Here is a 14,663-nt window from a genome sequence, read left to right as displayed (position 1 = left end):
CATCACTGAGTCAGGAACCACACATCACGGGCCCACGAGCCACATGTTGGGGTCCCCTGCTGTAGTGCAGCAGGTTTGTGATCTGTGTTGGTAAATATGCTCTTATTTTCTGCTATTTTACTAGAATATTGAATAAAATACTTGAATTTAATTGACTCATTGTTTGTTCCTTTTTTTTGGCTGGTATCCATATACCTTATTTTTATGTAGTTGAACACATAAAATTGACTTTAGAAAAACGCATAAATTAAAAGAAGAATACAGCACAAATGAAAAACGTAAAAAACTAGCAAAAAAAAGGCACATGTAATAATGACTTGGGCCCCAAGGCTATGTACCCACGGGACAATGTACCCCCGGATATTTCCGCAGGTTTCCCGCAGCTGATCCCCGGCAGCTATCCATTTCTGCGGGTTCCGAGCTTTTTTGTTGCAGTAAACCTGTGGGACAAGTGCGGAAATACCTGCGGAATTCCTGCCCTGTATCTCCATAGTGGAGGAGCGGGAATTCCGCAGATATTTCCGCATCAATAATTGACGTGCAGTTACGTGCGGCTGCGGGAAATCCGCAGCCGTACATACCGCACCATGGACACAGCACTCCCCATGTCCCATTAACATGGGGAGTGTCTGTACTTGTGCAATACCTGCAGATTTATCTGGAAAATCCAGATAAATCCGCAGGTTTTCCGCGGCAAAATCCGTGGGTACGTTGTCCCGTGGGCACATAGCCTAAATGTTAATCCCACAGAACCCCTTTAAGAGAAAAAGTCCCTGTAATCAGTTTATCCACACAAGCTGCCTGCACAAACTAGGAGAGCATTGCATAATACAAATACCCAGATGTTTTGCAATTCCCACTGTTCTGATAAGTCATAGGAGTCCATGCGGATACCTGATCCCATGGTGTTTGTGTACTTGTCATGTCAGGGGAGGGATGTTTCCCGGAAAAGCCCTGGGATCATTGGGCCTTTCTCCAGCTTCTGCAGCTGAGCTCCCCCCAGCCAGTGTGGTGGACGAGAGGCTGGGCTGAGCTCACAAACGAAGCGGTGTGCAGGCCTGGCCATAACGGATCATGATGTTAATGAGCACACTGAGCCTGGTCCTGCTGGCCTCCTCTCTCTTCATTACTTCCCTGTGTGAAGGGCGGACTTGTAAGTATTTTCATTCTTCCTCTGTGTATCTTTTTCTTCTATAGTTACATAGTTACATAGGTTGAAAAAACGCCTAGGTCCATCTAGTTCAACCTTATATGTTGTGCAACACTGTAATAATTGATATATAATAAGAGTCAGAGGTTTAATCATCCAGAAATCTTCCGTAGGAACTGCGGAGTCATAGATATAAGAGCATTATCGGCATCTTAGTCTGTGCGAGAAATATAATCCAAAGTACTTTCATATACGCTGAGGGCTAAGTGGATAAAGGGCTACGAGCTTCTAGCGTGAGGCCTGTAAACACCGATCACCATGTACCCTGTCTCATACTTTATTGTTGATTGACATCCTGTTGTTTATTAACTCTTTACATGTTGTGTTTATTTTTTCATCTTTTTTCTACTGGGATGATTTTTTACCCTGAAATTAGCTTTGTTACTTTGCCTGTCTGATATCCTATCCCATTGTGCTGATTCGACTTTCTGAGTATATACTGCACTGATATACATGATATGACAATAGTGGGAGAAGACATCCGAAAAAAAAAACAGCCTTATATTTTAGATAGCAATCTGTCCTGACTATTTCATTCATATGCACACTCACCGAGGCCAATCGTGCATATGTTTGTAATAATGACCCCACATATTAGATAGCTATCGACCAGTTTTCTGCCAACCATTTTTTGTAACTTCTCAAGATGCAGACTACGACAATCATTCCTGTGTTCTCAATGAGCGAGCCACTGACAGATTCATCTGACTTATCTTCTCAGCGAAGAACAAAAAGGACCAGCCATTGAAATTCCAAGATCTGGAATATTTTGTCTCCATCATCATCATGTCTGGATAGTTAGTAGACTCTCATGCACATTAGAATGTCTTGCGATCCTGCCAATATCAGCCTTCAGCCTCATTCAGATATCCATGAAACATGTTCCTTGTATGTACAGTACATATGCCCATGAGGCTATCATATTCGGGTCAGCAGATCGCAGCCTGTCCATGCATCGTGGTCACATTCACATATGTCTGAATGAGGCTTTAAGCTTTTGCCAGACACCTCTGACTGCAACTTCTCTCCCTGGAAAACAAAAGGATCAGGTTATTATTATTATTATTATTATTATTATTATTATCATTATTAATAATATTTATTTATAGAGCACCATTAATTCCATGGTGCTGTACATGAGAAGGGGTTACATACAGAATACATATACAAGTTACAATAGACATACTGGTACAGAGGGAAGAGGGCCCTGCCCTTGCGGGCTTATATTCTATAGGGTTTTGGGAGGAGACAGTAGGTGGGGTCTAGGTCGGGCAGCAGTTCCACACGGTGGTCAGGCGGCAGCTCCGCATGGTGGTGAGGCTGCAGCTCCGTACGGTGGTGAGGCGGCAGCTCTGCACGGTGATGAGGCGGCAGCTCCGCACAGTGGTGAGGCGGCAGCTCCTCACGGGGGTGAGGCGGCAGCGCACGGTGGTGGGGCAGCAGCTGTGATGGTGGTGAAGCAGTGGGGGTCATTGAAGATTATAGGCATTTCTGAACAGATGAGTTTTCAGGTTCCGTTTGAAGCTTGCAAGGGTAGCAGATCGTCTGACGTGATGAGGCAGCGAATTCCAGAAGATGGGATGCTCTGGAGAAGTCTTGGAGGCGTTTGCGTGAGGAGCGAATGAGAGAGGAGGAGAGAAGGAGATCTTGGGAGGACCGGAGATTATGTTTTGGAGTGTAGCAAGAGATTAGTTCAGAGATATACGGAGGAGACAGAATATGGATAGCTTTGCAGGTCAGTGTTAGTAGTCTGAATTGGATACGGTGGAAGATTGGGAGCCAATGGAGAGATTTGCAGAGAGGAGAAGCGGGGTGGTAGTGAGGAGAGAGGTAGATCAGTCAGGCAGCAGAATTAAGGATGATTGGAGAGAGGCGAGAGTGTTAGCAGGGAGGCAATAGAGGAGGATGTTGCAGTAACTGAGGTGGGAGATTGAGGGCATGCACTAGCCTTTTTGTATATTGAGAATTGAGGAAAGGACGGATTCTGGAAATATTTTTGAGTTAAAAACGGCAGGAGGTGGTGAGGGATTGGATGTGTGGTATGACAAGGCAGAGTTGAAGATCACTCCAAGGCAGCGAACTTTGGGTACTGGGGAGAGCGTGATGTTATTTATTGTAATAGGTTTTTCAATTTAACATTCTCGATCTTTCTTTACTCTGACATCATTCTTCTTCCCATACAAGTTAGACGATTTGCCAACTTTAATGTGAATATTTAAAGGATTTCTGTCACAGAAGACCCTTTAATGGGAACCTGACATCTGATTCATGCTGCCTGATCCACAAGCTGCATGAATCCAGTAATTGCAACTGTTTATGTTTTACTTTGCTGCAAGGTTTCAGAGAAAAAACATACTTTTAAAAGTTGGCCAGGGACTTTTGCGTTAGGGCTCAGATGACTAATCTATGGAGGTTTGAATATTACATTATTGTGGATAGACAAGCACCAAAGACCAAAAACATAGAAGAGATCAAGATAGCTTGTGACACACAACCAGTAATACAGGCATACTACAGCTCCCGCAGGATCCACTTACCCTAAGGCCAAACAGCACCAGAACCAGTATAAAAACATGGAACCCACCAATTTCCTGAAGAAGTGGAGTTTCACTTCGAAACGGGTAGGTTCTACACGTTTTGAAGTGAAACTCCACTTCTTCTTCTTCTACACTGTGGAAATAAACCACCTCTCATACATTATCCAGTGTAATGAAAGTACATTTGTCTACAGTAGGGGCAGGGAGAAGCTGCCGGGGATCATCTTCTTGGACTAGTTGCATCATCCCCAGCCTCAGCATCTCGGAATAAAACTTGGCTTTAATAATGGAACTGGCCTTTAAATCATACGTGACCATGGTTCGGGCAGCAGGAATCAGTTGTCAGGTTCCTTTTAAAGATTTTGGTGAATGGAGCTTTGGTTCCAAGAAGATACACTAATAATACAGTGTCCTATTGCTGAGACCCTTCAGGTTCTGAGGGAACCTGTCAGGAACTGCTTCATTTCACTATTGGGCAACCAAAATGAAAGAAAAGCATTTCCAAAAGTCAGTGTACTGTCTGTGTAATATATCAACATATAGCGTACTCCTGAATGCTAGACGTTCTTTGAAGTCACGCTCCCCTCATGCTAACAGCTACATTTTTCAGGGACAGGGACTCACTTCTAAAGGATTTCGGTGCCATTTTACCCCACATGCTGGGGGCACCAAGCTATGGAAACTACTAACATAAACACTTTAAAGACACTCATAGCTCCTTAATTGACAAGGGAAGGGAGGTGTAGAAGATGCAGAAGACGCTTTAGGGCAGAAGTGTCAGCATTCCTTTCTGTAGGTCATCAACCCAGCAGCCATATATGACCTTTCCCTGCTGTCTTAACCCTTTTTCCCAGTTTATATACTTTTTTTTATCTTATCAGCAGTCAGGTAAAAGCTGTGCAGGAAGGAGGAATATTCTAGGCTGCATGGTGGCTGCTTTGTACTGTAATTATGGTCCTTTGTAAGAAAATTTGCAAAGGGGACTCGCTATCTTTTTAAATGTATTTTTTTTATTCATTGGCAAATGTACTACTGTATCTACAGCGGGTGAAATAAGTATTGAGCACACCACCAATTTTCTAAGTAAATATATTTCCAAAGCTGCTATTGACATGAACATCTCACCAGATGTCCGTAACAACCCATCCATTCCACACACACAAGACATCAAACCATAGGTGTTTGTATATTTAGTAATGTCTAATAATGAAAAATGACATAGGGAAAAAGTATTTGACACACTTACTGAAATTTATTTAATAGTTTGTACAAAAGCCTTTGCCGATGATGACAACTTGAAGATGCCTCCTGTATGGAGAAACTAGTCACATACATTGCTCAGGTGAGGTACTGGGCCATTCTTCCACTCAAACACTTCTCACATCATGAAGATTCTGTTGCCTCCTTCTATGAACTCTGAGCTTTAGCTTCGTACATACATTTTCTATTGGATTCAGGTCAGGTGATTGACTGGGCCATTCTAAAGGGGGCTTTACACGCTATGATATCGTTAATGTTTTATCGTCGGGGTCACGTTGTTAGTGACGCACATCCGGCGTCATTAACGATATCGCAGCGTATGATACTTACCAGCAACCTTAAGCGACCTCAAAAGTGGTGAAAATCGTTCACCATGGAGAGGTCGTCCCAAAACCAAAAATCGGTAATGGTTGATTATCGATGTGGTTCGTCGCTCCTGCGGCAGCACACATCGCTGTGTGTGACACCGCAGGAGCGAGGAATGTCTCCTTACCTGCCACCGGCCACAATGAGGAAGGAAGAAGGTGAGCGGGATGTTACGTCCCGCTCATCTCCGCCCCTCCGCTTTGATTGGCCGGCCGCTTAGTGACGTCGCAGTGACGTCGCTGTGATGCCGAAGGTCCCTCCCTCTTGAGGGAGGGATTGTTTGGCAGTTACAGCGCCGCCGCCGACCAGGTAAGTGCGTGTGACGCTGCCGTAGCGACAATGTTCGCTGCGGCAGCGATCACACGATATAGCATCCACGACGGGGGCGGGTGCTTACACGCTCGATATCGCTAGCAATTGATAGCGATGTTGTAGCGTGTAAAGCCCGCTTTACAGCTTTATTTTCTTACTCTGAAACCATTTGAGTGTTTTGTTAGGCCGGTTTCACAATTGCGTTGTTTCGACACAAACGGACTCCGTCACTAATGTAGTACAGTTCATTTATTTACAGTGTAAGCGCGACACCATATGGACACATGCGGGTAGTGCAGGAAGCATGGTGTCACTCTTCCACTGTAAATAAATGAACTGTACTACATTAGTGACTGAGTCAGTTTGCGTCGAAACAACGCAAATGTGAAACCGGCCTTAGCTGTGTGTTTGGGATCATTGTTTAGTCTCGGTACATTTGTCCATTCATTCTTCCTTTAATTACATGACATTTGCTAGTGCTGTATGCTGAAAAACAGCCTACACCATAATATTGTCACTTCCACACTTTACTGTTGGTATGGTGTTTTTACCAGGATTTACCTCCCTCCAAATATGGTGTGTATTATGGCATCCCTAGAGTTCAATTTTGATCTCATCTGACCACACTATATTTTCCCAGCATTTCATAGGCTTGTCTTAGGCTACATGCACACAATGTGTTTTTTGTCGCGTTTTTGTTGCATTTTTTGGTGCAGTTTTGTTGTCAGAACTTTCTGACATTTAACTTCCCAGCAAAGTCTATGAGAATTCAGATTTGCAATGTGCACCTTGCAGTTTATTTGTCAGCGTTTTTTTCCCTCAAATGTTTGTGACAAACAAGATGCAGCATGTTCATTCTTCTAGCATTTTTGTCAACATTTGTCACAAAAAAATGCATCAAAAACGCATGCTGTCAATTTGGTGCATTTTTGGTGGGTTTTTGGTGCATTTTTGGTGCATTTTTGTCACAAAAAATGCATCAAAAATACATCAAAACCGCACCCAAAACACACCAAAAATGCATCTACATTACAAGCATTTTTTTGACATTTCCAGGCTCTCTCTGACAAGGTACAGTTTTGGTTGCAGTTTGGGTGCAGTTTTGGATGCAGTTTTGGTTGCAGTTTGTGTGCAGAAAAAATTGCAGCCTTCAGCTACGTGCACACGTTGCGTTTTTTCCTGCATTTTGGCAGCGTTGTAAACTTCAGTGTAAATGCATTCATTGTGCTTCCCCATCAAAGTCTATGAGAAGTCAGCAAATTCTATGCGCATGTTGCTTTTTTAAACGGAGCGTTTGGATGCCACATATTTGACAAAATTGATGCGTTTAAAAAAATCAGCATGTCAATTCTTTTGTTCGTTTTGGTTGCATTTTCCACCCATTGAAATCAATGAGGTGTGTCAAAATGCAATCAAAATGTTTAGCTGTGCACTTGCACTGCATTTTTGTTGTGTTCTGCATGCTTTTTTGACAAACAAAACTCAGGTCTTTCGGTCTCTCTCTCTGTCCATGTTGGTCTCTCTCTGTTTGTCGGTCGGTCTTTCCTCGGTCGGTCACCCCCTTTCCCCCTCTCATACTCACCAATCACGGGCACGGCGCTGCACGGCGTTCACACTGTGGTGGCTTCTCCTGCTTTGAAAATACTGGCCGCTCATTATTCCATCTCGTATTCACTGCGTCCCCCACCCACCGGCACCTATGATTGGTTGCATTCAGAAGAGCCCCCACGCTGAGTGACAGCTGTCTCACTGCAACCAATCACAGCCACCAGTGGGCGGGTCTATATCATGCAGTAAAAATAATAAAAAAAAAAACAACGTGCTATCCCCCCCCCCAATTTTGATACCAACCAAAGTAAAGCTACACGGCTGAAGGCTGATATTCTCAGGATGGGGAGCCCCACGTTATGGGGAGCTCCCAAGCCTAAAAATATCAGTTAGCAGCTGCCCAGAATTGCTGCATCCATTAGATGCGACAGTCCCGGGACTCTACCCTGCTCATCCCAAATTGCCCTGGTGTGGTGGCAATTGGGGTAAGAAGGAGTTGATGGCAGCCCATAGCTAGGTCCAAGGTTAATCATGTCAGGCGTCTATGAGACACCCCCCATGATTAATCTGTAAGTTAAAGAAAATAAACACATACACCCAAAAAATCCTTAATTTGGAATAAAAGACAAAAAAAAATCACTCTCTTTCACCACTTTCACCACCACAAATCCCCAAACACCCCTCCAGGTCCAACGTAATCCACACGAGGTCCCACGACGCTTTCAGCTCTGCTACATTGGCAGCTGACAGCGAGTGGCCACAGACCACGACCGGTCTCTGTGAGCTACACGCAGCAACTGAAGTGAGTAGCGCTGCCAGCAATGACGTCAGTCAGGTTACCCGTGGCCACTGCTGGATCCTCCAGCTGTGACAGCAAGTCGCCCGAGTGACTGAAGTGATCAGCGGTGCCCTCATCCAGGTGATTTACGGTCTTGGGTGGAGGACCCAACTGGCCGTGAGTATCCTGAGTGATGGCACCACTGATCGCGTGGGTCACTTCAGTCACTCAGTGAATTTGCGGTAACTGGTGAGTTCTTCAACGGTGAGCACAAATCAGTACGCGGCACACAGACAGAGCCGTGCTATGACAATGAAGTCGGGTGAAGTCCATCCGAGTTCATTCTCATCGCACGGCTCTGTCTCGCAGCCAGCCATGCTCTATGGGGATGTAGGGATGTAGCAGAGCCGAGTGGGATGCACTGTCAAAAGTGCATCCAAAATGCATTCAAAACTCATTCAAAATGCAACCAAAATGCATGCGTTTTGGGTACATTTTTTTTGTCAAACGCAGTGTTTACAGTTGTCAAAACGTTGCAGTTTATTTGTCAAGCCAGAATGCAGCGTGCGCACATAGCCCTAATGCTGTTGAGCAAACCTTAAACGAGCTTGAACATGCATTTTGTTCAGCAATAGAGTCTTGCGTGGTGAGCGTACATACAGGATATGAAGATTGAGTAAATACTTATTGGTATCTGCTGATTCCAGGTCTTTCTGTAACTCTCCACAGGTGGTCCTTGGCTCTTGGATAACTCTTCTGAAAATTCTTTTCACTCCTCTGTCTGAAATCTTGCAGTTAGCACCTGTTTGTGGCTGGTATATGGTGAAATGATGTTCTTTCCACTTCCGGATTATGGCCCCAATAGTGTTCACTGGAACCTTCAGTAACTTAAAAAGATTCTGTAACCAATGCCATCAGTATGTTCTGAAACAATAAGATTGTGCAGATCTTGAAACAGCTCACTAATTGTCCGCATCATGAGATGTATTTTTTTGGTGTGGCACCTTTGTATGAGACACCATCATTTGATCAATATTAGTGACAATATTGCTTTCTAATTACTGATATATTTCAGATGGTGTCTGACTTTCCATGGCTTTTTGCTTTTTTTTTTCATGTGTTCAATACTTTTTCCTTGGGTCTTTTGTCATTATTACACATAACTTAATTTATGGTCGTCTATGGTTGATTTCTTTGCCTTTGTGGATTGGATGAGTTGTTAGCAACATCCGGTGAGAAACGCATGTCAATAGAACCTTTAGAAATATATTTACTGTACTTTGAAATTTGGTGACGTATTCTACGAGTATGCTTATTTCACCAACTGTATGTAAAACGAGAGTCCTCTTTTAACTATACTTGTCATCTTTTAGGAAAGGTCATGTGAGATCATTTTTTTTGCATATTCACATTCTCCTTTTAAAGACCATGTATATTCCATGGCACATTTCTTGCCTTGTGTGTTTGATGGTGCATCATGGTGCCAAACAATGGAAATCTTCTAAAAGAATTCACTTTCCGAGAGGTTTTCTTAAGATTCTGGGATATTTTCCAACTCTTCTAAGAGTCCAATAGGTCTTCCCTTTTCTTTTTGAGAGGCTGTCAGGTCATTATGGGGGAGAGTTGGCAAGTAAGCTTTTAACAATGACATTAGGTTAAGGTGAAGTGTTAACAGGAAGTATACTTTGTTTTTTTTTAGTCATATATGAAGGAATCTGCAACAAAGGCTTTGTGGCAAATGTAAATACAGCCTTATCATAATAGCAGATATAGTGATGGGTGAATCCGAACTGTAAAATAATTGAAAAACTGTCATGGGGTATTTTGATATTGAGCACAGATAAAGAAGACATTCGAATGCTGCATCCCTCGGCTGTGTGCTTTATCTTGGCTGTGTATCAAACTACATGGGACCTCCCCCAATTTTGATTCCCAGCCAAGATAAGCCGACAGCTAGGGGCTGGTATTCTCAGGCTGGGGAGGTCCCTGGTTATTGGGCCCTCCCCGGTCTAAAAACAGCAGAATTGGCGCATCCATTAGATGCTTTAATGTTTGCGCCATGTTTGCGCTTACCAGGCTCTTTTTTGGTTGCCCTGGAGCGATGGTAATGAAGGTAATATAAGGGGTTAATGACAGCTGTGATTTGTCAAAAAAAAATCACAGCTGCCACAAAGACCTGGATAAGTAATTAGTAGGCGAGACCACCTCCGTTACTTGTAGTCCATTATTGAAGTAAACACAAAACAAAGAGAAAAATCCTATATATATTTAACCAAAAAAACAAAAATAAAAAGAAACACCCTCATTCTTTAATTTATTAACCCCCAAATCACCCCTGAAGTTCTGATGTAATCCATGCCGCAACGTTCCACAATGATCCTGGCTCTGCTGCATCCTGAGGTCTCAGTGCGTGGTCACATTAGAAAATGAGAACAATCACTGCGTCCTGCAGGACACAATAACGGAGCCGCAGCTCTGAGAGTGGTTACATCAGTGAGCTCACATGAGGTCACATCTGTTGGTTCCCACGGTACCCTAGCTGTGACCTCAGGTGTGCTCATTGAACTCACCTCAGGTGAACTCATTGAACTCAATGCTGGATTACAAGATAACGTTATGTACATACATTGAGTATTTGGTTGCAGAAATTTCTGCACCAAATCTGCATCTCCTTGCAGAAAAATGCACCCAAAACACAATGCATTTTTGATTACTAAACCAAAAGAAAACAGTTGAAGCTCACCACACTTTATGTAGCAGTTTCAGTCCATAAAATAGGTATCACTGCGAGCCCGTGACAGAAAAAAATACAGAAAAATTTGTATAATAAAAGGAGTGATTTTATTTCTATGCGTCAGAAATCTAATGGATGCGCTAATTCTTGGGCCACTGATAGCTCCTATTTTTAGGCTGGGGAGGGCCCAATAACCATGGGCCTCTCTAGCCTGAGAATACCAGCCCCCGGCTGTCTGCTTTATCTTGGCTGTGTATTAAAATGGGGGGAACCCACTTCAATTTTTTTAAATTATTCTTTTATTTAAATAATTAAAAAAAGCCACATTGGGTTCCTCATATTTTGATACACAGCCAAGATAAAGCTGACAGGTGTGGGCTGCAGCCTCCAGCTGTCTGCTTTTTCTGCGCTGAGTATCAAAATATTAGGCAGCCTATGTGTTTTTTTTAAATTATTTATTTTTACACTCCCCTTGGGGGACCCAGACAGCTAGTGTGAGGCAACCAATCACAGAGGCTGTTGGCATAATCTGACTTCAACCAATCATAGATGCTGTCACAGAGGGTGGGCGGAGCAGGAGAAGCAGTGAATATTCATAAGATCATGGGTGAGTTTGCGTATCTCTAATCAGATATGTTGTTCTAATGTCTTAATAGCTTCTTCAAAGTTAGGTGTAACTTAGTTTCCTGGACATAGTTTTGCCTCCGCAGGCTGCATCACAATTTCTTATACGGAAAAAGAGAGCAAATTCATTTTTTGAAGAGAGCAAAGGTGGAGACCTTGAACGGGAATGTATTGAAGAGCTGTGTAATAAAGAAGAAGCCCGGGAGATATTTGAGAATAACCCTGAGACGGTAATATCTGTGCTTATTTTTACTCTTTTTCCTTTGATGTTTTGAACAGTCATTTTGTGATGACAGGCTCCCTTAAAATTCCAGAGAACATGGCTATGACATGCAATGTTTTAACAGCATGATGTCAGCCTATGAGTTTTTAACATATTTTATACCCTTAAAAATAGTCATACTTCTATTACCCATTCACTGGTCTAGTTTACTGAGGATGTTACTCTTACAGGGAACCTGTCACATTGGAAAATGCTATTAACGTGCAGATAAAGGGGTAATCTGCAGGTTAATAGTGTTAAGGCCCAGTTACACGCAACGATATATCGCCGGGGTCACGGATTCTGTGACTCACATCCGGCATCATTAGCGACGTCGTTTCGTGTGACACCAACGAATGACCGTTAACGATCAAAAATACTCACCTTATCGTTGATTGTTGACACGTCATTCATTTTAAAAAAATCGTTGATTGTTGCAGGACGGAGGTTGTTCGTCGTTCCCGAGGCAGCACACATCGCTACGTGTGACACCTCGGGAACGACGAACTACAGCTTACCTGCGGCCGCCGGCAATGCAGAAGGAAGGAGGTGGGCGGGATGATCGGCGCGCTCATCTCCGCCCCTCAGCTTCAATTGGGCGGCCGCTTATTGACGCCGCTGTGACGCCGCACGAACCGCCCCCTTAGAAAGGAGGCGGTTCGCCGGCAACGGTGACGTCGCTAGGCAGGTAAGTCTGTGTGATGGCTCCTAATGATTTTGTGCGCCACGGGCAGCGATTTGATCCTGACGCACAAACGACAGGGGCGGGTGCTTTCACCAGTGATATCGCTGCGTGTATAGCCCCCTTTAGACTGGTGCTTGGCTACCTTACTGAAAGAGCGGCTCCTGGGAGAAAATAAACTTTTTTTTCTTCTGGGATCAGGGCCCTCCCATACAGGCGTACCCAGAGTGGCTACAGTCACTGCTGACAGCACTGTGAGTGGCAGCTGTAACCACGCCCGGCACTGACTGACAGCCAACTCTATAGTGCATCCATGCTTACTTCTGGATATCTGTGGCTATAGACTACCATATAGCCTTTACCAGTCTCCATAATTCAAACATGCTTTTTTTTTGCCAAGTTCAAGGGGTTGTCTACTACTCTGTTCTCCCATGTAATAAAAAAAATCTTGATTTCACCTCTGTCTCTGTTCTAGTGATGTCAGCACCAGGTCTCCCAGGGCCCTGCAGCCAATCAGTCCTGCAGTCAATCAGTGACCTCTAATTGGTCACTTCACCTTTATTTCCTTCAAACGAAATGGACATCTGGAGGAGGTGAGAAATGTTGCTGCTCTCACACTTCCTCTGGATGTCAGTTTCTGCGAGAGATGTCTCGGAGACCCAGGGACAACATTGCTAGAACATCTCCAGCACCAGAGGAGACGACAGGCTGCTTTTATTTTTCATGGGGGAATATAATAATTAAGAAGGGGTTGTCCTATTCGTGGACAACTCCTTTAATATTTGACTTGCAAAAATATTGTTTTGTTCTATTATCTGAAATGATATTTGTAATATATTTATCATAATGTTTATTGTTTTTTTTTTCTTTTTAGGAATATTTCTATCCAAAATATTTGGGTAAGTTGGGCTAATGATTAAGTTACATTAGTACGTTAAAGTTTCTTTTTGTGGCCAATACAAATTCCAGTACTCCAATGATCACATAGAGGAGTGCACTCCTCCTCCACGTTGTGTCTGGTACTTCAGCCCAAACCTACCTGAAAGTAATTAAGTTCCATTTCAATGATGGCCACCTAGGTGCCAATGTCCACGTCTGCTGTAGGAAGTAGATACCGTATGTTACTTGTGTACCGCCCCGCAGGCTCGGCTGCGACTGCCGAGCCGCTCAGATCCATGCTCGTACTGCAGGCGGTGGCTCGAGCCTCCCACGGACCACGGGGTCACTTCGCTCTGCAAGGGAGTTGTCGCTGCACGCGGGGACTTGGGGTGTTCGGATTTGGAGTGATAGTTCGTGACGCCACCCATGGTTTGTGGTGATCGTAGACACCACCGCTGCGGTGAAGGTGTGGGGGCTCCCAGGAGCGGTGTAGTGGCGCAGCTAGGTGTTGGCCCCTCCGTGGGTAGGGGATGTTGGTCCCGGGGCCCGGTGCAAAGGGGGCGGGTGACGGGTGTTTCGCTGGTCTTGGCGATGGTGCTGGCGCAGGGCAGTGCAGGTGCGGTGCAGCACGGCGCTCGACCCGAGGGCACTGGTGTACTCACTCTGACAAATACACTGGAGTCTCCGGTAAACCAAACGAGATGGTGGACGGTGCCCGCAGCTGGCTGCGTTGTTTCTCCCCTTACTCCGAGTTGGTGGTTTCCGCCTTTCTCCTGCACCTATGTTGTGTGTAAGTAACTGCCTACGCTTCAACAACGGTAGTTCGCTCCCCAGCGGTGTGTGTGCTGGGGAACCCGTTTGCCTGCAGACGCTGGCCCTTTGGATCTCTAGCTGTGGCGGTAGCTCTCTATCCCGAATCGTGGGGCTATTGTCTTCAATCAGGCCTAGTATGGGAGTGAACCCCTGAGATCCAAGCCGTAATCAGTTAATTTGACTAAAAGGTGGCTACTAGCCTAGTCGGGGTCTGAGTACCCTGCCTGGTGTTCCAGTATCCAGTTGGTTCCCCGGTTCAGTTCCGGCGGGCCACTACCCTGTCCCGGTCCCTTACGATTCCATCGGTCGTCTTCCCGGTCTCCTGCAGGCAGCCACCACCGTCTGCCTCCTGGCCAAAGGGTGTCCGTGCTCCAACCCGAAACCCCCTGTAAGTTCTGTCACTCTCCTCTCCTTCCTCTCCCTCTCACTACAGACTCTGCTCTCCGTTTTCCCGCCTCAGGCCATCAGAACTCCTCGGTGGGCGGGGCCAACCACCTGGCTCTGCCCCACCTGGTGTGAACCTCAGAACCTGAGGGAGTGACTCAGGTTTTTAAGGGTGGCTGCTGTGACCATTTTTTGGGGGGGGGGGGGGGTGTTGTGCGTGGGACTATCTGTGACCCCTGGCTAGTCCAGTGCGTCACACTTGCTTAAAGGGAAT

At 44.9% G+C, this 14,663-nt stretch overlaps 1 protein-coding gene across 1 annotated transcript in view; it reads left to right on the top strand.

Annotated features, from left to right (window-relative positions):
* The first annotated feature begins 880 nt into the window (after positions 1–880).
* PROS1 (protein S) overlaps positions 881–14,663 on the top strand; it is a 97,077-nt gene continuing 83,294 nt past the window's right edge. The window contains exons 1-3 of the mRNA XM_075335119.1: positions 881–1,153; positions 11,442–11,599; positions 13,188–13,212. Coding sequence (XP_075191234.1) covers positions 1,075–1,153; positions 11,442–11,599; positions 13,188–13,212 — 262 coding nt within the window. The 5' untranslated portion in view covers positions 881–1,074. The remainder of the gene's footprint in view (positions 1,154–11,441; positions 11,600–13,187; positions 13,213–14,663) is intronic.

The sequence above is a fragment of the Anomaloglossus baeobatrachus genome, chromosome 2, assembly GCF_048569485.1.
Source record: "Anomaloglossus baeobatrachus isolate aAnoBae1 chromosome 2, aAnoBae1.hap1, whole genome shotgun sequence".
Lineage (NCBI taxonomy): Eukaryota > Metazoa > Chordata > Amphibia > Anura > Aromobatidae > Anomaloglossus > Anomaloglossus baeobatrachus.
Note: the sequence above shows the minus strand (reverse complement) of the source record. Positions and strands in the feature narration are given on the sequence as shown.